General features: G+C 42.9%; 1 protein-coding gene across 1 annotated transcript in view; it reads right to left on the reverse strand.

The window, feature by feature from the left end:
• CSMD2 (CUB and Sushi multiple domains 2) overlaps positions 1-24,863 on the reverse strand; it is a 313,890-nt gene that overhangs the window by 136,273 nt on the left and 152,754 nt on the right. Inside the window, 5 exon segments of the mRNA XM_072885005.1 lie at positions 6,042-6,154; positions 11,913-12,016; positions 18,164-18,285; positions 20,710-20,834; positions 22,026-22,113. Of these exon segments, the coding sequence (XP_072741106.1) occupies positions 6,042-6,154; positions 11,913-12,016; positions 18,164-18,285; positions 20,710-20,834; positions 22,026-22,113 (552 nt within the window).

The raw sequence follows: 24,863 nt of genomic DNA on the forward strand, positions 1-24,863 counted from the left end.
ATGCTAAGGAGCTCCAGATACTGCAGAAGCCAAAGGGAGCTACAGGCGTTCAGCATATTCATTGCTTTTGTAAAATGAGGACATGCTCAGGCTACCAGATACTCAGAAAAAATGCAGCCAAGCACAGAAAAATAAGTCTCTTTTGACCCTCTGCTGAGAAAGAATAAAGGTAACACAGATGCTCTCAAGGTACTGATTGAATGGTCTCCTCCCTCCTAGGGCTCCCCCTCACTTGTGTAGTCCTTTTTCTGTCACACTGCATGAACCCGGCTGGAACATCTCTACAGACAGAGTGCAATCACAGGTCTAAGAATGGGAGAAATGAAGAATTAGAGCTCGCATTTTCCATCGTGCACGTGATCTCCTTGTTAGCAGCAGGCAAACAAACCTAGCACATTTTATTACATTAGAGAGGTCAGAAAATGGAATTTCTGTCCTGAGAAAATCCCCTGGTTCCTACATTTCTTTTCATACATAGTAAAATTCATGAAATATTTAGCAGAGCAGAAATTCCAAAAATAAGTGATTCAGAAATATCAAAACATGTTACTTCAATAAGATTGAAACATTTCTCCTGATGAATGTTTAAGTAAAATCACTTCCACATTAGAATAATAAAAGTCAAAACTAAACAAGAACATCTAAATCAAGTGTTTTGACATTATTTAAATGAAACAAGTTGAAACGAATCTTTCAAAACTTCTCCATCAAATATTATATCATGCAGATAAGATTTTGACAAAACAGCATTTTCTAACAGAAAACGTTCCACCAGGAATGTTTCATCAGCTATTTATGCTATTTGTCTTCTGGTGGTGGGTGGGGAAACTGGGTCCCTTTGCTCAGCGCAGAGCAGCCAGCCTACACTGCCAGGGTGACTCACGAGAGCGAGAACCTCAGCCCGCGTGGGCAAGGAGCTGGTTTGGGGAGCGCCAACGCTCAGTCTCTGCTCCTCTGCACAGAAACACCGCAGGCACCCCAAATTTAGGCCACTTTTCCTGGGGTTCCGTGGGGATTTCTGCTCCTGCCTGACTCGGCTCCAGAGGAAAATGAGGATTTTGGAGCTGCAAGCAAGCACCGCGCTAGCAAAACTCCAGTTTCTGGAAAAAATACGTACAAGATGTGGGATCTATGAGCACTTAGAGGCCATACCTGAGGAAACCACACAAACATTACTTCTAAGTCAGAAAAGACCCTCAAGAATACATTTAACCTCACACACACTATTTTGTTCATATAACCATTTCGCTTAAACTAATGAAAGCAAATAGTGTTAGGTATATAGCTGAAGGAACCAGGACCAGGGAGTTTCTATTGCGTAGTTCTTTTTGTTGATTCCAACAATGAGGAAAAAAGGATTTAAAAAGGAAGCACAATGAGGAGGAGGGGATAAACTAAGAAGGAAAGGCCCTTTCTGCATATCTTTGCGACATCCCTCCCATCTAAACCACTGTTGCAGGGCAAACGCAGAAACTGAATCTAGTGGGCTCATTAAAACTGTGTGGCATAACACCAAATCACTCCCGCTAAGGTTTATACAAGACTTAAATACAAGTAACGTGACCCTGAGAGCAGTTCAGGTCAACACATCATAAGCTAAAAGCCTTCACGTCTGTTGGTTCAGCAGTATTTCAGCGCTAGTGTTTTATGACGTGAGTCAATACATTTAACGGAAAAGCAGAGTAGGAACGATATACACACTAAGTTTTCTGACAGACTTCCACCATCAACAATATTGGGGGCTTAGGTAATGTAGAACCTAAAAAAAAAAAATATAAATACAGATAATCAATGAAAACTACCTGCATGTTATCTAGGCTTGTCAGTGAAACCCGAGCGCATTTCACTAGACAAAAATCCACGACAGTGCTCCACACCAGGGAGCTTCGAAAGCTGACTCTGAACAACAGCAGCATCAGAACTAGTTTCAGATAGGTGTATTTTTTCCCCAAGTCTCCTAGGAACAGGCAACTTAAGACATTATTGTTTGTTCTCAATTTGGCATATATATCTGTGTGCAAACACCTTTACACGCAGCTTGCCTGCGGGCATCTATATAGAGAGTTCTGTATTTACATATAGCATATATGTAAAAACAGACATGGAAACCCAGTGAGCTCATCCAACCAAACACCTTGGGCAGCACCACTTTGATTAAAACCAGAAAGGTCAGTGGAGGAAATCTTCAGGCTCCAGCTCTGCAGAGCTCCTAAGCCTCTTTGCACCACAGGGCTAAATTTCAGCTCTAAAGCTAAGCTCTCCAGAGCCGAACACTTAGTCAGCATTTCAACAACAATAAATATTGTTTAATCATCCCCTGCCCGCAGCATGCTGGTAGTTCAGAACATAGACCTTAGTCAGCTCTACCCAAATTAACCCAATTCCAACAGAAATCCAAACTAGATCAGTGTGTACGTCTATAAATCTGGTTTTAATTTTAAATTATTACTTTCTATTAAAAACATATAAATATAAATGTAAGACTAAATTAAAATCTGGCTTTGTTCTATTTTTTCATGGTTTAATATTTCTATCACTTACCACAGAATTTTACACTATTGATTTACTTTTATACTATCGCTTGTAATAACCTCAAGGCTCCTCAGTAAGAGAACCATGTTCTTCCCCACACCTCCCCTGTGAGGAGGACCAAGCGTTTTCAGTCCACTGATGGGGAACATAACTGCAGAAGGATTGCGGGTGAGATTATGGGAGTCTGAATCCTCTTCAATGAACCCTAAATTTCTCAATAACTTTTGAAAATGTTACCTGAAGGAATTATCTATACCCAACCGTTAGGAGGGTTTGATGTGGGAACTTTCAAAGAACCATTTCGATGGCTGTGGAAGGCATCAGCTCTAAGGGGAAGGTATTCTCAGAAGCAGTCATCTGAGATTAAAGGAAAGAAGGGAGAAGATAAGACCCAGGACCCCAGGAGGCTGTAAGCCCTCTCACAAGTCAAGCACCAAACCGCAGTATCAATCAGCTCCCTACAGCTGTGAGAAAGAAAAGAGTTTTCCAGCAAAGTGGAGCTTAATACAAATTTCTTGTGACAAGCACTAGAAGTCCAAAAACATTGTTCACTTATTATGAGAGAATGTCTGTTTAAAAGGATAAAAGTGGCTGCAGTTGAGACACTGGAGATTTAGAAGTAATCTTCATGAACATTAATGGACCAGATCCTCAGCTGGTAAAGACTGACGCAGCTTAATTGAAAATCAATGCTGTCACACCGATTTACGCCTGCTGAGCACTTGTTCCAAACACATCCAATCTTGCGGTGCAGATCTGGAAAAACCCAAATGCAGATACTTTGTGTTTTGTGGACTCTTCCTGGTGCAAATATGCTTTCTCTTTACTCACAAGTGAAGCAAAAGCACCTGGTTGGCTCCCCCTCCTCAGGAGCCCTACATTAAAAATTTGATGGCATATTGCCCTCCTCAGCATGTTCCTTCCAACAGGTCCTTGAATCTGTGCATCAATAAATCTCTTAGGCATAACTGCTTCAGCACTAGCAACAGGCTTTATGATTGCTTTACACTTAAAATGTACACTAACACACATGTTTTAGGATAAATGGCTATTTAAACATACTCTATAGGCAATACTCTGCCCTCCTATTAGGCAAATTTTTGGTCTTGACTTTATATAGTTCCATTAGCTGTAATCTTCCCCTCGCAATTAGGAAGAAGCGTGGCCATAAAACTGATACTGAAACTTGTTAGTAAGTTGCATATAATTTCATAATGTATTTGGCAAGTGCTAATTGCCTCATACTTAAATGTCTCTTGCTTTGTAACTCGAAGCGTTTGCAAAAACTAAGAGGGTTTTATGGACCTGGCAGATTGGAGGTTAGCTTAACCTCAGGATAGCGCCAGCATGAACCTCAGGCACGGGGTGTATTTCTTTGTTCATGCACAAATCCTTTTTGCCAGGTCAGTAAGCTGCTGTACAAAAACTGCAAAGATGCCTAGAAAAAGAGAAAAGATTTGAACGATAGGCAGAGAGTAGCCTCTACTTCTAACACATGCAAAGGACAGACACTGCCTAGGAAAGGTCCTTCCTTTAAGGCTCATCAGGGGACAGCAGAGCCAGAACACTCCCTTTTTTTTTTTTTTCCTTCTCTAGGAGGTTATGCACCTCTGGTAACACTGGTGAGTAGGGAAGGGAGAAGTACATTTGACATTGGAAGCTCCATACAACAGGACATCGAAGCATGAGTGATAACGGTGATGCCCAAACTGACTGGTGAGGTCACAGGGAGCAAGAGCAGCTCAGCCTTGCTATAGATCAAGCTACCAATAACATCGAAGCAAGTCAGAGGAGGAAAAAGTCAAGCTCCTTATAGATCCAAAGTTCACAGAAGATGAACAACAGTGTAAGGAAGTTCCTATATCATGTCCTTTGCAACTTTATGTGCTATGCTATAGGGTAAACATAAGATTTATCAAAAGACTGAAAGAATACGTCCACATTGCCCTCTGGATGAGATTAACAAACCAGACAGGATCTCAAAGCAGAGCCGGAGAGTGCTTTCGCCCATTGGCAGGCAGGGGTGCAGCAGCGTGCTCTGCCAGGCTGCCAAGAATCGACCGCGGACAAACGTGGCAGGAGACAGACATCACAGCTACCGCAGAGAGCAAGCTTTCAGGCTGGTACAGTCACAGCCAGTAAGACTGAAGTAGTACTATTAAGATGCTCCCTAGACAATCAGGCTGGATTTGCCTTTTCCTTCTTTCAATTCCATTATCTTTTATCTAGGTCTCTCTATGACTTTTCTGCTGACCTGGTCTTGCAATCCTGTAAATACTCCAGCATCACGACCCCGTCCCCCCTCCAAGGTACTGCCCAGCCTGCCTGGACATGCTGGCATTTAGTCCATCTAGGTTTTCTGGTAGGTCAGGTCCCTTCAGGCTCCTAACTGCTGTTACTTCAGCATCAATCAGCAGCACTACTATGGGCAGGTCCTGGCCTGAACACAACACGACACTTACCTGAAACATGGAAAGTCCCAGGGAAACACTTTTAAAAATGATTAACGCTAATGTGTGTTTAGGGGCCCTTGAAAGAACCAGTTTGATTTAAATGTCACTGCTGATACTCAGACCTTTCAAGGATCAGCCCCCTCGTCTAGATGAAGATTTGTGTGCGTACTTTTAGGCACCAGAGCCAAAAGAGTAAGCCATGCCGGCGTCAGCAGGTCATAGAGAAAACTGAAAGGCATTCAAGTGCCTTGAAAAGAGATTCAAGATGACAACAAAACCAAAAAGAAGCTGACATCTAAGTGGAAGTGTTCTTGTGTCTACACTGGTGGCTGCCTCACAGAAACAAGCTCCCCCTCGGCAGGCGCGAGGCTATCGGATGGAGAGCACGTTCTTCAGAGCAGTGCTTGCAGAGGAAGCTAAGGACCCTAGGTGCTCACACCAAACGTGGAGATGCAAGATGGAGATTTCTAGAAAAATCTAAAAACAACTCAAACCAGGAATCTGAGAAAAGCTTCAGCTAGAATCACCAGTCACATGAGTTAGAAGGGATACTTTTCCATCACACTTTCTCTAACTGTGCAAATACCTACGACAACAGTAAACACAGAAGCTTATGACAGAGTTCAGCATTCACATCCTAATGCATTTCATGAGTGTCTTTTGAAAAATCCCAGCATTAACTTTTATTTCATTTGTAATACTCCAGACTAGTCAAAGTTTAAAGTAGTCGATACCACTAATCTACTGGACTCATTGACTACTTGATCTCATTTTCTCCCACAGACACGGTCTGTTGCCATCAGCCGAAGTTCACCAACTCTTTTCCAACAAAGCAGATGAAATGGCCATGAAACATCACCCACCCAGGCTGCTTTCATGGCAAAGAAATAATGAACGCTGTTCTTATTGGAGCAAAGCTTCAGTTTTCAGAAAGAATCTGCAGAGCTTCAATATATTTAGGGAAGCTTCTTTCTCTTTCTTCTCCCAAACAACTATACCCATCTCATCCCTGATCCTTTTAAAACACATAAATTCTGAGAGAGACACTTAGATTACCTTCATACGTTGCTTTGAATCCCAGCAAGTTGCTGACACTGTCTGTCTGGAAGAGGAGCCACATCTGGTGGTGTGTGCTAACAATCAGATCAGGGACCGTGGTGCCTGTCAAGCTGTAAAAATAAATAAGAACAAGTAAACAGCCTGTATGTCTCCCCAAACTTATCTTCCCACCAAAATAACAGCCACATATATCTCTGTAGGAGCAGAAAATAACAAGAGTGATGCCAACACAATTAAGAAAAACCCCAAAACAGAACACTGTCCAAAAACCTGATAGGTTTTCAAGACTGATGAGCCGCTCAGTATGTTTCTGCATACTACCTAAACAGCGAGTCTCCTACCATAGTTGAGGGCCTGCAAGTTATCATCACCACCACTATAATAATTACAATTTAGTACCATTATTATAATATATTACCTAGCATCAGTAGTAATAATTTCCTTTCTCACTGAAGCAAAACATAAGTAAACAAAATTCCCAGAACCCATACCAGTGACTGAATCCTCTTAACTACCTTTAGAAGTATTTTCTAGTATTACAAAAATTTACTTTCAGCACATTTCTGCTACATTTCTATCCTGACAAAGAGGTTTCCACAAGGATCTCGAAAAAACCCCTGGAAGACAGGGCATAAGCCTCAAATCTGCTGAAGGCCCTGTGAGCCCTTGAAAACTGCTACTAATCCGGGCAGTGCGGGATGATCAGGACACTGCCTACCCTTCAGGGATACTCCGAGGAGAGCTGAAGAGATTTAGAAAAATGTCACCAGTATATCCGTATTAATGAGCCGTGTGTGGCTCATTCAGCCTTTGGGATTAATCACCTCGTTGTGGTTCAACACAGCTTTAGAGTTTTATCCCCCACCCACACAAGCACCAGCGTGAGCACTTACACGCACACAAATGCCCGCTTTGAGCACAGCTCCTTCCCTTCCCTCTGCTTCTGAAAACAGAGTAAGGTTGCGTGGGAAGGGATCATTACTACAGGAGTATAAGTGTTATGTTGCCTGTCTCAGTGGCAGTGTTTAATGTTGTTATTATACTATTTCTGCCAAGGTATCATCTGTGATAAATTTATAAATTACCTTAAGTGCAACTACTGCAAGTGGATAGGTGGGGTTTTTTCTGTAGTATTTGCTTAAATCTAAGTACATATATATGTATAGGTATGGCTTCTGCCTGGCGCTGTTCTTGAGTACAATAGCAGCACCTGAAAGACTTCTTGATAAAATCGATCCCCGAGCTCTCAAGGCAGAATTATTGCAAACCAATACTGCAAGGGAACAAACCCAGCAGCTGTGTGTTGATAGCAGCCTGTGAATAAATGTAACTCGCAACCTCCAGGCATAATTGTTGCAATTCCCAGTTTCCGGGGTAATCATAGCCAGCATGGCCGATCTGCCAATTACTGTTTGTTTAGAGTGAAGCCAAACGACTGCTTGCAGCGTTGTGCTACTTATTCTACTTGCTTGACATCCTTAACACTGGCTACTGCTGAGTGCCAGATTCTTCTAATAGCCTTGCAGGTATCTAAAGTAAACGGGACCAACCTTGCCATACACATAACTCTCCTCCCCGTCCCAGAGACGTTCACCAGTCACACACACACCAGGGACTACTGTAACACCTGAAACCAGGCACTGCTCAAGCTTTGGCCATGGAATCTGGAGTGTGTTTTTCCCTGAAATCACATTCATGTCTCCCAAGCCCATCAAAGCTCTCCCAGTTCTGCCCCCACCTTTGCTCTGTTATTGCTTTGACCTCCATCAGAAATTTTATTGATCCCAGGGTGCTGGTAAATTAAGAAGTACTCTTGTCTTAATGACTGTTTTGCATCCAGAGAGTTTGATGGGGAGTGCAAAAGTGCTATTGTTGATTCTTCTCAAGTTACTTAAAGCAGCAGACAGGAGGAATGAGGAACATACCAAGAGAAAAACCTTCAGAAAAAGGCGCTCCAAAGGTTTTTTGCATGTTTTCCCATTCCACTTTAACAAGCTGAATGATTGATTTGGGTGCTTGTTATTTTAGGGAATAAAATCCTCTTCTGCGAGTCAGAAAGCTCAGCCTAACAATCTGTTATGTTCTCCGAGACGCATTTTACAGGGATGTGAGTGAGACTGGAAACAAATGGTCCTTCATACCTCAGTTTGGGATAACGTCTGCTGCTATGCAAGTTGATTCAAATGGATTTCTTGATTTGAAAGGCTGCAGGACTGAGTTCCTCTTTGTCCTAGTTTCAGCTGGGACAGAGTTAATTCTCTTCCTAGTAGCTGGCATGGTGCTGTGTTTTGGATTTAGGATGAGAATAATGCTGATAACACACTGATGTTTGAGTTGGTGCTAAGTCGTGCTTACACTAAGTCAAGGACTTTTCAGCTTCCCGTGCTCTGCCGGGCGCACAAGCAGCTGGGAGGGGGCACAGCCAAACTGCCCCAAGGGCTATTCCATACCCTATGGCGTCATGCCCAGTATAGAAACTGGGGGGAGCTGGCCGGGGGGCAGCGATCGCTGCTCAGGGACGGGCTGGGCATCAGTCGGCGGGTGGTGAGCATCTGCATTGTGCATCACTTGTTTTGTATATTGTTTTATCATTATTTTCTTTTCCTTTGCTGTCCTATTAAACTGACTTTATCTCAACACATGGGTTTTACTTTTTTTACCCCAATTCTCTCCCCCATCCCACTGGGCAGGGAGGGTGAGCAAGCGGCTGGGTGGTGCTTAGTTGCCGACTGGGGTTAAGCCACAACACTCTTGAATAGCCGAGAATAAACGAAGAGTAGTAAGGAAACTGGAACTCCTATCTTTGACAGGGTTAGGTTTCTGCATATTGATTCCTCCAAAAAACCTACAGCTTGTACCCAACGGACATCCAACCTGATACAGGAATTCAGCTGACAGTAGGTAAGAGAGCAGCAACTGCCGAGAAAAGTTGTCCATGGACTTTCAACCACATTCATTACAAATGGAGTATTTCCATGGTCTTCACACCTCTTTCACATTTCATTAATTTTCAACTTATCCTCCCAGATTAAAAATAAAAATAAATAAATTTTCCTGTTAGGATTAGCATCAGCAATTTAATGGAAAGTTCTCCTACACTGGGAGAAGATACCACACACTGCACTTTGTGCAGATAGTCTCAGATATTCCAAATTTCCATTAGCAAGGTGTTGAGTAGCTAATACAGAGTGAGAAAACGTGGCATGATTAAAATCAAATCTAGGAAAATCTTCATGGGCTTTAGGCAAACAAAAAGGGATGGAATGAGAAATCATTTCAGCAAGTTATTACAAACTACTCCCCTGGCAGTAATTTGCACATTTTGACCAATCAGCTGTGAAATGTTCTGTGACACTTTAATTACAAACACTTTTGCAATCATCAGACTTCACATTTGTATACATTGCAGGTTAGAGTTCCTGACCTAAGCATCACCGGTGTTCGTGTTCTGAAAAGAAATGTATAGGAAAGTGAACCTCCGAGAGACAGAGAACCTCGGAAAGACAAGCAAACATTAAGATACACAAAAATGGAGTGGGAGGCCTATTCATGTGGAAAAACAAACAAAGAGGAGGAATTAAAAAAACACAATATGAAATACGTTCTACCAGTTGGAAAGAGTACAACAGCTTTGCTAGAGTAGCTTTTGGAGAGTTGTTTGCTCCTATACATTTTTTATTAGATAGAAAAGAAGGGAGTCTTTCAAGTTAAGACACGAAAGCTGGATGCTGGTGGCCCTGGTTACAACGCTCCGTTCATCACTCAAATATTCCTTCCAAAAGTCACGGTGACTTTTCCCTGCTTCTGCTCCCGTACCTGGCCTTGCAAGTGCCCTCAAGACATTTGAGACTTTGACAAACACCACTGGCTTATCTTCACTCACAAGAGGCAAACGATACCCCAACACGGCAAGAAGCCACGCTTTCAGAAGCGGCCAGGACCTGAACACAGCCATGGGGCATGTCTGAGCTCTAGAATATGGAGCAAAATACCTGTGGGTGCTCAAAGCTGACCCGAAGTCAGTGAGCTCAGGCAAGCAGCACACCCTTCCACTAGCACAGTGCTACGCACTACTCACCATTTGCTCTGCTTTTAGACTCTCCCCGCTATTTGCGCACACCATGGCACGGCTGTACCAGGCAACCGTGGGCTTGCAGTACTGAACTGCATGGCTCAGAACAGACATGCCGAGAGCAAGATAGATTTCCTGAAGCACTCAAACGTATAGCACCCTGAGGTCTCCAACAGTTTTTAAATTTTGGATTTCCATAAAGCTACACAGTATTTTACTTTAATGATTCAGAGAAGCTATAGCAGAATCATTGTTTCTTCAGTAAAGTGGATTTGAATGGTACACAATCATCACAATTACATTTGAATGATACACAAATTGATTTCTCCCTGACCCTTCAGAAACGGAACAGAGAGACTTTACTGGAGGAAGGGCAAACATAACCCATTAACATCAGCAGGTTAATGAGAATAAACAGCCTTCTGAAAGATGATCAAGGCTCACACTCTCTCAACTGTGGCATTTTCTAGAGGTTATTGCAAAAGATCCTGACTTACTCCTATGCTACACAGGAATCCGCTTCCACAACAACCTCTTCTTTAGCATGGTGCAGATTCAGCGTGGAGCACACTGTGTGCGTAAAAGTAAAATTCAGATCGATGTGAAAGTTCAAAGGGGGAAAAACCTCTCTGTGGTGTGCACGCTGACGGTCACCCTCCATCAAAACTCTGAGGTCCCAGCACATGCTTTCCTCAGAGCAGCCAAGGGCTCTCACCAACCTCAAAACTGCCTAAAACATAGCAGACACCAGAAATGGATGCTTACATGCTGTGAAACACATGGGTCAGGGAAAACCCTGGCCTTTGATCTATTAACCCACGCTCCTTTGTAGCATTCTGATTGACACGCTCCTTCAAACTGAAACCAAAACCATCTCCAGTTATTAAGCACCGAGTAGATGGCAAATGCCAATACAGAACCCATTTCCCTTTATTCCCTGTATTAGCTGCACTGTAACACTTGGTCTTCAGATCTTCTAAAAACAATAAACTGACAACACGGCGATTCTTTATTCTAAAAACTGGCACCATCAGAGATTTCATCTCTTCCTTCAAGCATGGCTAGATTGGCCCTGTACTGGTCCAATGTCCTTTCTTCATAATTAAAATTAAAAAAAAAAAAACACACAAAAAACAACCAACACCTCCCCCCCAACATATTCAGATGGGAAACACTGATATAAGAAGGCCTGGAGGGAAAGTAGGACTATTTACAATGTTTTCTCTACTGAAGAAACCTCCATAGAACATCACATCTGCAAACCAAAGGGTATAAATTGAGCGGAACCAGTGCTCAGCCTTGAAGCAGCATGTGTCATCGTTTACACAAATGCACACTGGGTGTAAAACGCTCAGGATGTCGCTCAAAGATAACGGATTTACAGCCACTTTGCACTGTTAAAAATGACTGCACAAGAAGGACAGCACAGGAGAGAGAGCCAAACAGTTCTCACTTTCTGCCTGATTGGTGTTTACTCTTGTTTCTGAACTTCAATCCTGTTCACTCAGCTCCCTGGATGGCCTCAGCCTCTCTCTAAGGGGCCCTCACAAAAGCAGTTCGAGAGAAGCTAAGCGAAGAGGTAACAGCCCTTCTGTCAGCTGAAGCCTAAGAAAATGTGATGAGAGAAGAAAACACCCAGAATAGTCAGCTCCACCAAAAATGACAAACAGCACATAAACCATCCAGTGAAGCACAGCAAGCAGAGCGGGACTCCTTCATCCCAACACATCAGCTACATCTTGTAAGGCAAAACTTAGGTGTGGATTTCTCACAGGGACAAAGGACATGCTACTTACACGTAAAGCACAGTTTTCTGGTCTCCAACTTGTCCTCCATCACCCACTGTCAGAGTGTCATATCCTCTTTCTAGTTCAAATTCTTCAAAGGTGAGTTTGATAACCTGGCAAAGATGCAGCATGTTAATATGAATCAACTGCCAAGGCAGCCAGCAGATCCTCTTGTCTTGTTTATTTATCTGTTTGTCTATCGAGGAGCAATTTATAAGAGCATTAATATCTTCAGGACATCACCAAAGGTGACCGTCCTTGCTTTTTATAGCACTGTAGCAATTCTTTCCAGACAGATTGAGCTCTTACTGAAATTACCTCTCAGATTTTTCTGCTTTATCTATCGATTTTCTAGATGGCTTTATTGATAAAGATATGTGTGTTGGGATTTCAGCATGCTTTTTTTCACAAAGTACTGCTACTATTTCTTTCATAAACCTGAGATTATGGTGATGGATTTGAATGTGCATATAGGCACATGTTTGTTACATACGGTTTGTTACAGTTTGTTACATACGGTGCAAGCGGAGAGTCTTTCTTTTGCTCTGTGTTGCTCAGAAAGTTCCCCTGGTTTTCAGAAGCTTCTGTCAGACCCAAGAAAGGCTTTATGTGAATTACCGCTGGGGTAGCTCGAGGAAATTGTCTTAAGCTGTCTGCAAACACAGTCATCAACATATCTGTCCACAGCTGTGTGTTTCCTGTGTTTTCTCTCCTGCTGTATCCTAACCTCCCACCCCTGCTCGATTTACGTAGCCTCTGCGTATCATTCAGGAGCAGAGGTCCCGCAGAAGTTGAGAGGTTCGCGTACCAAGTCTCTTGGTGGCTTTTGAAATCTATTATTCTCCAATAACTGAAAATTACAATGTGACTTGGGGGACAAAGGTCTTAATCCAGCCTCAGACAGTGCAAGCAAACAGAAAGGAAGAGAGCTTAATTTACAGAAATGCTGTACATCCACAACACCAGAAAAAGATCAATGGGAACTTTGTTTCTTGGAGCTTTTTAACTGACCAGATTCAGGAAAGTACTTAAACACTTGAATGCGTTCAGATCTTTGTACATGTGCCCGTAAATATATTACATTTCCTAACTTTTAACAGACTAAATTACTAAATTTAGTTTCAGGCTACTTTTGCTGTTTCACACAACACAGAAGTTATCAAAAGCAATTAACGAGAAGGACCTACACGTGTGCCAAGGAGCACGGACACATGATGCCACCCTACACCTCTTGACTCGGGGCAAGGGAGCAAGGCACAGGAAAACTAAAATCTTTGTCTTGTAATTTCTTGCCTATTATAAAAGCAGCATCTCCTGCAAACACTCGAGCATGTGTGCAATCACGGGGGGATAACAGTCCCAAAGTTAAAAGCAAAAGCAGTAATTAACTGCGTTACTTTAAATGCGAGCGTGCCTCTACAGTCTCTTCAAGGCTTGTATGGTCTCTCTAGGAAGCTGACAACACTTTTCTGTCAAAAGTCACTCAACTTCAACCCCTTAAGAAAACACGGGTTAGTCAGACATTCAATGCCTTGAGTGTTCTTTAAAAAAACTGGGTGTGTATACAGTTCAGACTGAACTGTCATGTGCTACCGTCTTCTACATATAAATGCAATTAATACTTTTCAAATGCATAGAAAAGCAAATTAGGTATTTTAGCTGTGACATTCTGAAAATAGGGTATTACCCAAAAGCCCCGGGATCGTGAAACAGGAGCCTGTGTGATACTTCATAGAAGTTTGGAACCATTAATTTTAGTAGTAGTACCAAAATATTAACCTGTGCAGATTATTATTAAACCATGTAATGATGGAATAATGTAATTAATACAAAGAACACACTGCTGTAAAATGGCACACTTCATTACTTAAATCAGTCATTCAAGTAAACTGCATTCTAAGGAGTCTGACCCTAATTAAATGACTAATTACATTCTAGTATAGTGAAGACTGCAACCTTGTGGCACAGGAACAGGATGCTGAATACAATATTTATTTATCCATTTTCCTACTTTCTTTTTGGTCTGAAAGCTGAAAATTATTTAATGAGTCATCAAACAACAAGAGACCTACCAGCACACACAAATACATGGATGATACAAACCCTCAATTTTAAGCTACTGAAGTGACAGGAAGCAATTAGGAAAGTTAAGAAAATAGGCTGGAACATGACACTCGATTCTAAGGCTTCGTACTGCTAAGTGATTTGAAGTGCAGTCCCCTTCATAGGAAAAAACCACAGTCATTCTCTCCATGGAGAGCAGCACCTCTTGCAGCTATATTCACATGTTTTACAAGCACACATAACTCATTTCCTCCCCCTTCTCCCCAGTCTCAAGCATCCATCTTCATTTGGGATGAATCATCCCCTGGAGGGGCCCATCTCTCTCCACCGATGACACAAGAAGCTTGGACAGAGCTTTATTTGGCTAGCTAGACTCCAGGTGAGAATAACCCCTGGGGAAATATCAATCAGTAACGTACATTATGTCAAGAAGGTTCAGAAATAGTTTTGATGCAAATTCACCAATTATCGTATGCATTTCTCAGTTCCCAAGTGATTTATTTTTCCACTGTGGTTGAAATTAATTCCCATGGCACTGGGGACCAGCAATAACCTATATGCCCTGAATATCCCCCAAATAGGTTTGATGTCGCCCTCTGTGTAGGAAATAATTCCAAGTTGCCAACTGAAGAGCACCATGCCCTTAATACTGTTTATGTAGGTTTCTGAGCAAACTTCGAGGGGATTATGTAGCTCAGTGAATCTGGCTCACAGTTCTTTTCCAAATATAGAACAGATGACTTGCAAATGAGTTCTAAATTCAGCTCACTGGTTTTCCCATCGCTCATATTAAAAGCTTCATATAACAGGACCTGATCCAAAGACCACTCAAGTCAATAAAAAGATTACCACTGACTTCAGCAGGCTTCAGCTCAGGCCCATAATACTTTTTATCTTCAAAGTATTTTACAGGCATTTTAATTAATTCATCTTCAATCCCTCCCTCACCCATGCTGGGGAATGTGCGATGATGAGATCATCCCCTTTGCACAAAGGCAATGTGAGTCAGGGAGGTGAATTCTCCAGTTTAGCAACATATTTCTAACATAGGCCGTGCTTTAAGTAAGCGAGAGTTTTATGTGTACTTTTCAGAGGCAGCACTGTATGATTTGTTAGGCAGGAATACCAGTGACCGAGTTGGCATTAAAACTCACACACCGGCAACTCCCATTGCTATACTGGGTTAGGCACACGTGAGCCGCTGCATTAGCCTACGCAGCCAGCCTTGGGAGCTGTTTGCTGGACGGAAGAAACCATCCGTGCCAGTGAATCTACCTGCCTTTTTGTATTTTCACCGATCGGATATGGTCCTGTCTGCACAACTTTGGTTTCTGGAGCCTTAACGAATTCTTTAAACAGCAGAAAACACTAAGGGCAATTGATTTGTTTCCACTGTTTCCCATCTTCCTGAGGAGGGCCAGAAGGAAGCCTGCGTCTCGCCTGGGCGCCCGGGACCATGCGGAGCCATCTCTGCCATTCCCGCCGAGGAACGGCATCGGGCTGCAGCTCTGAAGAGCGGCTCCGACTGACGCGAGCAGGCGAAGCACCGTGCGAGGAACAAGCAGGCACGGCAGCGGCCTTCCCAAAACAATGAGCGCGTTCCTCTCAACCCTCCCTGCTTCAAAGAGCTGAAGAGTTTTTCCCTACCTGTAAATTACGCTTCCAGGATGAAACATCCAAAACCCAGAAACCCTTTATAAACTGGTGTTACTAATTAACTATTTATCACTTCAAAGAAAAAGAAAATGCAGTCTCTTTACACAGTTGATACAAGCTGCTGCTTTGACCAATCTATCCTTATTTCAGTTGTGCTACACCTCTTTACAGTGTACGATGTTGCAGCCCACGGAGCACAAACTACAGTTTCTTGTGCTGTTGAATCTCTGCTCCAAGTTGGTAAGTATTGAAATTAATGGATTTTACCAATTTCAATCCCCTTTATGATTTATGAAAGCTGAGGATCAGGACTTGCAGATTCTGTTTTGTAATCAACAGTTTATTACTACACAGGTTTAAAAGCTGAGGAAGAAACTAACCAGGGGACGAGGAGGAACTTTCTGCAAGTAAAAATCCACAAAAAGACAGTAAGTTTTTGAAAAATGAGACAGTCTGTCCAGGAAGCTTACAAAGGAGAAGCGTGTCCTATCACACTGCTGAAGGAAAAGCAGAAAAAGTTTGTGCACAAGGCTGGCAGAAAAGCAAATGAACAGAGCTGAAGATTAGACTCTGAATATTCAACATGAAAGCAATGTGACAAAGGGTCAGTAAAACAGTGGACGTGGCCCATGAGCACCTCTTGACGATGGATTGCCATCTCCTCCTTCATAATTTGTACCGGAAAACCCAAATGGAAGTGTTAGCCTACATAACACCCGGGGCACGTCTATGTCTAGCTCACTACAACTTCTTTCCAAACACAGAGGACTATTTTATATACACAAAAACTGGATTTTGCTGATCTTCGAAAGACGAAGATGCACAAAAATAAAGATATGTGTAATACACATACCACAGCCTAAGATGCTGATGTATGCAATAACCTGTCCGTGCACAGGCAATGTATACCCAAGGGTCTGCAGGCCACAGGCTGAAAAACACAGCTGACACTTGAGCAGTAATAGCTGCTGTTACATGTGGTCTGTTCTCCACTTCCACATTACCCTGATGAAGGAGAACCTCCTGGGTCTGATTAACCAGTAAATCACTTCTAATAAATCAGCACTGAAAAATATCCTGATTCCACACTCCAGTTTCCCAGAATTTGGGTCATTACTACACTCCTATGCAGCCAAACCCAGACATCTGCTGGATGAAATGACCAGCCGATGACAGCCCTTTAAATACAAACTCATTCTGAAACTGGAACATAGGAATACTCCTCATTAAAATCATAATCCACCAGTGATCTGCACTTATTATAAAGGCTTGAACTGAGGTCATTGCGGAGAGAGAAGCAGACCTCAACAGGCTCTTCACCTCTAGCTGCCCTGCCACGGCCAGCGCTCCAGAGGGAGGTGAAGTGCTGGAGGTGAGAGCACAAGGTGCCATCCCATCAGCGGCAGCAAGCAGGCCACAACTGCCGATGGTTGCCAGCATTTCTACAGACGTGACTATTTCTAGCAAAAGATGAGATCCTGGGATACTAACATGTTTGTGAAACGCCTTCCTCGCATCAGCGGCAAAAGGCAGAGTGCCAGAACGCAGGACTGTCTAGAGGCAAGGACCAAGGCATAATTGACAGAATAAGCATATGAGCTCAGTGACTTGGCATGCAAGATTTGCTCATGAGCTAATGGAGGTGATGTTAGGAAGAACCCAGATACTAAAAAGAATGAAACTCGTTGTCTTCTGAGACCAGAAGATGGTGCATAACACCTCAGAAAGTGTATTTTGAGATACACAGCAAAGTAATTCTTGTTCTTATGTTCCCATACAGATCTGGAAGAGAGAAACAGGCTGAGTTTGCAGGGCTGGAAAAAGCAGCGAGGAACTGAACACTGCCCTCCCTGGGCCAGTGAAAATGGAAAGGACTTGATCTTACAAAGGCCAAGGCAGTCAAGCTTTGCTCTCTACGTTACTGGCAACAATAGACTTGAGTCACACGTGCAGACCAATGGGGACAAAAAAATCCCCACCAACCTCCCCTCTTCCACACCTCAGTGAACACAGAAAGGACTTGTTTATAAATTTACAATACTGCATAAATAGCAGTAGATAGAAACCATACCTCCCTCCTCACTTGCCCTCTGCCCTTTGGGGGCTGAAATCCCCGTTGGTTAGGGGCCAGCTACCAGCCAAAAGGAAGTGAAAAATCAGCACTGCATTCCTGGCACAGTCTTCCTGCCGCAACTGAAAGCTGGCTTAGTGAGATGCTTTGCTAAGCTGTTTGGCATTTCACCACCATTCACGCCAAGATATCAAAGAGGTTTTCATTAAAAATAATTACATTCACTTTTAATTACATCCTTTAACAAAATGAATTTTCAGCAGAGAGGGAATGTGATGTGTCGCGGTCTTTAAAGACAGTTGAGAAACGTGTGGAAGAAGTCTGTGGGGGGAGAGGAAGGTACCACATCAGAAACAGAACCTTGAATGGCTAAATATCAGAGACTAGTCCTCCGTGAAGAAGCATAGCTATACAACATTTCAACTAAGGCTCTGAAGTAATGACATGGAGACATGTCTCCGAGACCTACCTTGGCTGGATTGAGCGCAGTGATGACCCACACGCAGTAGGCATTGTTATCGTATTGTACAGGGTAGTTGGGAGAAGTTATCACACCGCTGGGACCACGAAGGTACATATCACACATCCTAGCTGTGAAGAGGAAAACAAGACAGATGTGGGAGTGAGGTCTCAGCTTTGGGATGTATACCGTGTTCTTTGTTTACGGAGGAGGGAGAAGTAGAGATGCATACAGTACAGAAGTGGGGGAGAATTAAAAATTGCTGTTCTGGGTTGTTTTCACTAGCCAAAAGATTCATTTTTTTTTCATGTAACATCAATGATGAAGGATTTATCTTGTGACGAATAGTTGAGTGGGGTGTTTCCAGGGGCTATAAAACAGAAGGACCACGAGACCAACCAACATCCACCCACTCTCTAGCGCTCAGACTGATTTTATTTGCTTTTTTACTATATTAAAATCCTCACAGAAATACTTTCATGTCCAGGACAATGAAAGCAACTACACGGAAGATGCCAGTAAGATGCAGTTCCTTTTTAACATCCCCAGAAGGCCATATTTCCTTTCTTCATTGCAGGTCAAAGAAAAACACCCAAAAAACTGCACAGTAAGTATTTATTAGGTAAGGGCTGACTCTGTTCTGGTATGACTGTGGACTCAGAAACAAGATGGCAGCTCAATTTTGTATCTTAAAAACATCTTAGGCAAAGTAGAAGCTGACAAGTGCTTAAGTGGGGACATTTTTGCCGGTGGTGTTTCTTTGATGTAATATTTAACCAGCAAATGTGGAGACCAGCATCCTCGTTTTGTAACTGCCTCTGCTGTTGTGATGGATCCTCAAAATTAATTTATCTCAACTCTCAAAGGAGCCGTATTTGCACAGGTGGCATCTGCAAGGCTTTTTTCCCCCCTCCAAACAGCAGTAAAGCATGGAGAAAGATCCTCTGACCAAACTGTTTGACTACACAGGTGGTCACAAGGGAACGTGAGGAACGCTGAGAAGCAGCCTGCCCCCTCCTATGTGACCCCCTCCTGGAGCCTGTTACACATGTCCCATCCTACCTTACAGAAAAAAAAGGTAAGTCCCGTTATTTCCATTTTAAAAGTGGGCAACAGGAGCATGAAGGGATTGAGTCAGTCCCCCCAGGTCCCAGACAGAATCTGCTGTAGATGGGGAAGCTGAAAAACAGTCTCCCAACAGTGGCAAGATGTTCGATCACTGGGTATTAGAAATTGGTACAGTCCAGGGGGTTAAAAGCTAGCTCACCGGGCACCCTGATTTCTGCAATTTGAGAGAAACTCAATACCCAGTAACAAAATGGAACAAACAGAAAAAAGTGGTATAAAGCTGAAATAAAAAGCAAATGGAAAACTTTTGAAAAAGAAAAAAACCAACCCCAAAAGTTAGTGGTTAAAAAAAACTAAGCTGATTCATAGAATCATAATAATGCAGGCAAATCCTTTCTTATCTCTTGCAAGAGGACACCATAAATTTCCTTTATAGTGTCACATATTTATGCCAAATATCCTCTTACACTGATTCAATTTATTCTAGGCTTGTTTCAAGAATTAGATGGGATTCCAAAGCCTTGAAAAAATCTGCAGATGAAATTAAAGAAAAAAAAGAACTGAAAAAATACCAATTTATGACTTTAAGAGCTTTAGCGGGATTTAATTAAAAACATTACAAGTTGTTCATTATTAGCATTATAAATATCACAATTACGCATGCTACTTTTTAGAGACAGAGAGGGAGTAAAAACAAAATGGCCAAGGGCAAAATGGGCATTAAGTTTTTTCTCATTGAAAGAAAACTCCATTCACCGATGGCTCATGGCTGGGCCACGGGATAATCAGGATCGTGCTAGTAAGGCACCACAGTCTCAGTAATCCCACACTGCTGCCTTCTAGCAGCAAGTTCCATTTGACAGAATCTCCCTTCACCTTAGCTTTTCCAGATTTTGTTTCAGGTTTTCACCTTTTCTCCCCTTTCCTCCTTACCCCATAAAAAGAAATACTTGGAGTAGAGAGAACAGAAGGGGACAGAAAGCATTGCGAAGCGATGGGGACGTAGTACACAGGTATGAAGGACACAAATAGAGTCCATATGGTCCAGAACTAATAGCTTGTGAAGCTCCATAGTTAATGGAAATAGCTTTATTACTTCCACTATGCAACAGGAACAGGCATTTTTCTTAAAACCTGAATTACTAGAATCAAAAATTGGCATGAGAACCAAGCAAAGGTTTTTTTCTCAGGCTTGTGCTGAAAAGACTGAAAAATGTGAACCCATATTACTCTCACTCAGCCAGAAAACAAGAATCACCATTAGAAAAGAATAAAGATCCTTTTGACCATGAAGCTGGCATGACCCATGGGCCACGCAGTAGGCTGAGGTTCAGAACCAGCTGAGGGATCCGAACCAAGTGATTGAGGGATCCTAACCAAGTGATGACACACTTGCGGACAGAACGGGTGATGCACGAAGGGGACATTAAGGAGATGGGTTCTCTCACTAATCCTATTAACTCAGTAAAATTTTTTTGTCTTCTCACCTCTGCACACTGGCCTGTGGTCACTCCACGCAACAATTATGTCGCTCACTCTCTTACAGGTGATGCTTTTGGACCCTTGTAAATCATAGCCCTCGTTACAGGTGAACTGGATGCTGGAGCCTAGCCTAGCAGACAGAACAAAGGGTGAAGTTAGCAACAGAGACACTTCTGCAGCAACAGGTTTGTCACTTACTTTTTACTATCCCAGTGATTCTCCAAACTGTGAACAGAGAGAGTTCACTGGCCCTCCAGGCAACAGCAGAAATGAATGAGGGGCAAGCTTTTGCCTCATGCATTTGCTTGTGCTGGGCACTGTTTGCCTGAGGTGGTGATAGTCCAAGAACAGATTTCAGTCTTTCAATGCAACTTCAGTGGGAATTTTATTCAGTGCGGGAGCACAGACTCAGCCCCAAGAGATGACATGCTCAGCATTCTTATAAAGAGGAAAAAAAAAAAATCTTTATCTACTACTGAAAGATCTGTTCTTCATTCTATCACCTTGGATTCAGATCCTTTGCTGGTTTAAGCCAATGCTGCCTTATTCACTGAAGCGACACGATGCCAGTTTACAGCAGCTGAGAATTTATCCTATGGCATTTAGGGACTACTGAGAATTCCCTTTCCTCCACCCTCACCCCTCCGATCCATTTTCTGGATTTCAGGAGAATTTGATAGACTCAGGTTAAACTGAAAGACACTTTTAGTGAACAAAACAGCCATCGACAGCAAAATAGGATTAAATATTGATTCACTATTGCTAACAGCAAGCTGATTCATTCCTGCACACTTTAAATGAACGCTAGCAACTACAAGGCAATAACAGCATTGTTTTAAACTTTATAAGAAAACGATTATCTAGCCCCATGTATGCTTATTGACAAAGAACTGTACCAGTCCTTTGGGAAGTCACCTCAAATTCACTAGGGGCAGGGCCATGCTGTGACTTCAGCTAATTTGAGAAGCGATTTTTTTGCTGTTTAAGGCAGTTCTTTCTGCACTTAACTGGAGGAGGGAATGACAACAAACATTGATTATACGAGCCTGGCTAAACGCCCATATTGTGAAAAGAGAAATACTCTGAAAGAGAGCTCATTACAGATCCTCATCTGGGACACAGCCTCCCAAACACACGCATACACATTTATACACACTTGTTCTTCCACATCACTAGTCTCAGCAAGCTTTTCAGCCATAATACATTTAGAGGTGTGCAGATGGTCTCTAAAAAACAGACTACGTAATGCCAAGGAGCACACACGACGGTTATAGACGGTAGCTTTGCAGCATGCATAAACACACACGTAAAAGGTTCTTACCTAAAATCGTTGCCTATTCTTTTGCCTCTCTCTGGAATCCCAGGGTCTGGACACATATTATGTCCCTGGGACACACCAACCTGAGTTACTACAAAGCAAAAACAGCACATACAGAGACAGAATAGCAAAAGAAACATTCTTTCATCAACTGTCTTGGTGGATGTGGAGAGAAAAATGGCAACTGGTAGCTCGAAAACCTGAACATGTTCCATTTTGTTTAGAGAAAAACAGCTTTGGAAACAAATGTAACTGGAATCATTTCAGCTCAGTTTATACACCAAAGTGTTTTCTAGGAAATGCCAGCTAGGGACGCAGTTTTCCCTCCGTTCCACTACAGAAGTACCTCTGAAAAGAGTTTTTTCATTCTGCAAAATTACACCAATTAAACAGCCCATTTCCAAAGCCTGTGATTAAAACGGCCACCTGTGACACAACAAGGTGACAGCCTACCGCCCCTCCAAACCCACCTGAGTGGTGCCAGGGAAAGAAAACAACTCAATGAAAAGGTAGGTGTATGATACCAGGGAAAAAACCAAGCACAGAACAAAAGGGAGAAAGGAGAGGGAAATGCAAGTCTAGCATTTTTAAGCAAGTAATTTAGTTTGAATATGAAATATTTTATGGAGCAACCTTAATGTAACTGCCAACAAACAGGAAATCTATGACGTGGTGATCAGCACTGAATAAACACCTTCAAACTTCATTCTCTATCTCCCCATTTCCACCTTCCCCCTCCAGCCTGTCACATGGCGCAAACAAGCATTCAAGCATTCACTGGGGGTGGATATAACCCGGGTGGCTCCTCACAAGGATGAGATGAGATCTGGCAATATACTGATTTCAATTTTGAATTCCAGCAACTACCAAAATGCACAATAATATGGGACAAAGGGGTGATTTTGTCACAGAGTTGTAGAAGTTTATGTGACTCAGTTTTCTTGTACCACTAAGAGAAGGATGCAAAGAAAATGCCACACTTCTTGGCAATGATGCTGAAGCAGCAAAGCATGTATCTTAAGCGAGCATGGTTCCATTCTACCTCTGCCTATCACTAGATTAAAGGAAAAAAATCTCAATTATACTTCAGAACATACCATGTTAGCACAGCTCCCCAAAGAGCACTGCCAAATGGATGATGGTGTGGCGATAAAAGCATGTTTCTCACACCAGACATGTTGGCTCAACAATTAGAGATCTGCACAGCCCCGAACATGGTGAAAGCTATGGAGGTGCGTGCACGTAAATATTGACATGGGAAGTTAAGCACATGGAGCGTCTGCACAAACACAGACTGCACAGCATGAACGCACAAAAAGGCAAGACCATCAAATATAGTAATTATTCATTGGTTAATTACACCTTGCCTAGTCAGGCACTACCGCTGGAAGATATAACGCTGTTCCTAAAAGGACGGAAGGATCACTCTGCTCCCACTGGTACAGGGCTTTCATCCGAGCATCTACACCTAACTGCCGGCTACCTACGCTGAAAACATTACAGCTTCCGAACTCCCCCTCAGCTCTAGGCACTAACATCTCATCCCACCCGCTTCAATTCTGAAAGGGCCTTTGTCTCTCCTGGCCTCCCTTTCCACACCACCTCCCACCCCAGCGTGCCGGAGCCAGCCCCCTGCACCGAGCACGGCTGCTGTGCTGCTGGACCCGGAGGGGTGGGCTAGGGGCCATCCCCGCCACCCTCCTCCGGCACAGCCGCTGCACAGGGCTCAGTGTTTCGGCATGACGCTTTGGTGCTCCACAGTCTCCTCCATGCGTTTGAGGGCAAAAGAGGAAGCGAGATATGGCTTTATAGGAAATCAGACTCCTGAGAGATTGCTTTCCCTCTTCTGCATATTCATAACCTCACGTTAAGCTCAGTCACGTGGACAAGCAGAGAAGCGTGAAAGTGGCACACAGTCTCTTTTGGTGGCTGTGTTTTGTAGCTACAAAGCTTTACTGCCACCTTTCACAGATTCTGATGATTCTGAACATACATTGGAGTCAGAAGGAAGGGAGCCCCTGCCCACAGCAGGGCTTCATCTCCGATACTTTCAGCAACCGTGCCCTGGTAACTGAAGCAGCCATGCCAAAACCCCGCTCCAGGAGTGGGTATCTCCAGCAGGTCTCACAGATGCAAAATAATTTGGTGATCCTTCTGCGAATGAAAACACCAGCTTCCAAGAGCCCCTCTGCTAGTGCTTGAAATAATATGCAGCTTCTGAGAAATGAAAGGTTGGCTGAACAAAGTACGTAAGTGACACCGTCATCCTTAGGGTTTTCTTAAATCACTACCTACCTACGCAGATACGATGACTGTGATACAGGTATCTCCAAACAAAGTAGAATTAATGCTTAGGATAGAGTGTACAAACGAGGATTGTATGTCACGAGTCCATATGGTATTTAAGGAAAAGTGCTAAGATTTCTCATCTTACTTCTATACCTTCTCCAGAGTAAAACCACACTAAACGAGACATGCCTATAATGTACACGTGCACAAACACAGCTTCTACAGGTAAGTCTGCATTCAAACACTTATATGCTCCTTCTTGCAGAGCAGATTACCAGATTGCCTTTCCACATCAAATTCTTTCCCCCATGGTCAAAAGACTATCCAGACAACGTCCTTTATGCCCACGTTAGTTACTCTGCACTGGTATTGCATCCATTTATTACATCCCACATCAGATGACAGCGAATCTTGAAGCCTCCGATTCAAAGCTTCAGGAAGAGCAAGGCTACAGATGACCAGCAAAACCCCCAGGCGCCAGCAGGGAGGTTGTCAGTTATCAATCACATTTCTGAAGACTAAAACCAGTTCTTCTCTTCTTCGCTAGCATTT

Source organism: Ciconia boyciana, chromosome 21 (genome assembly GCF_034638445.1).
Source record: "Ciconia boyciana chromosome 21, ASM3463844v1, whole genome shotgun sequence".
Lineage (NCBI taxonomy): Eukaryota > Metazoa > Chordata > Aves > Ciconiiformes > Ciconiidae > Ciconia > Ciconia boyciana.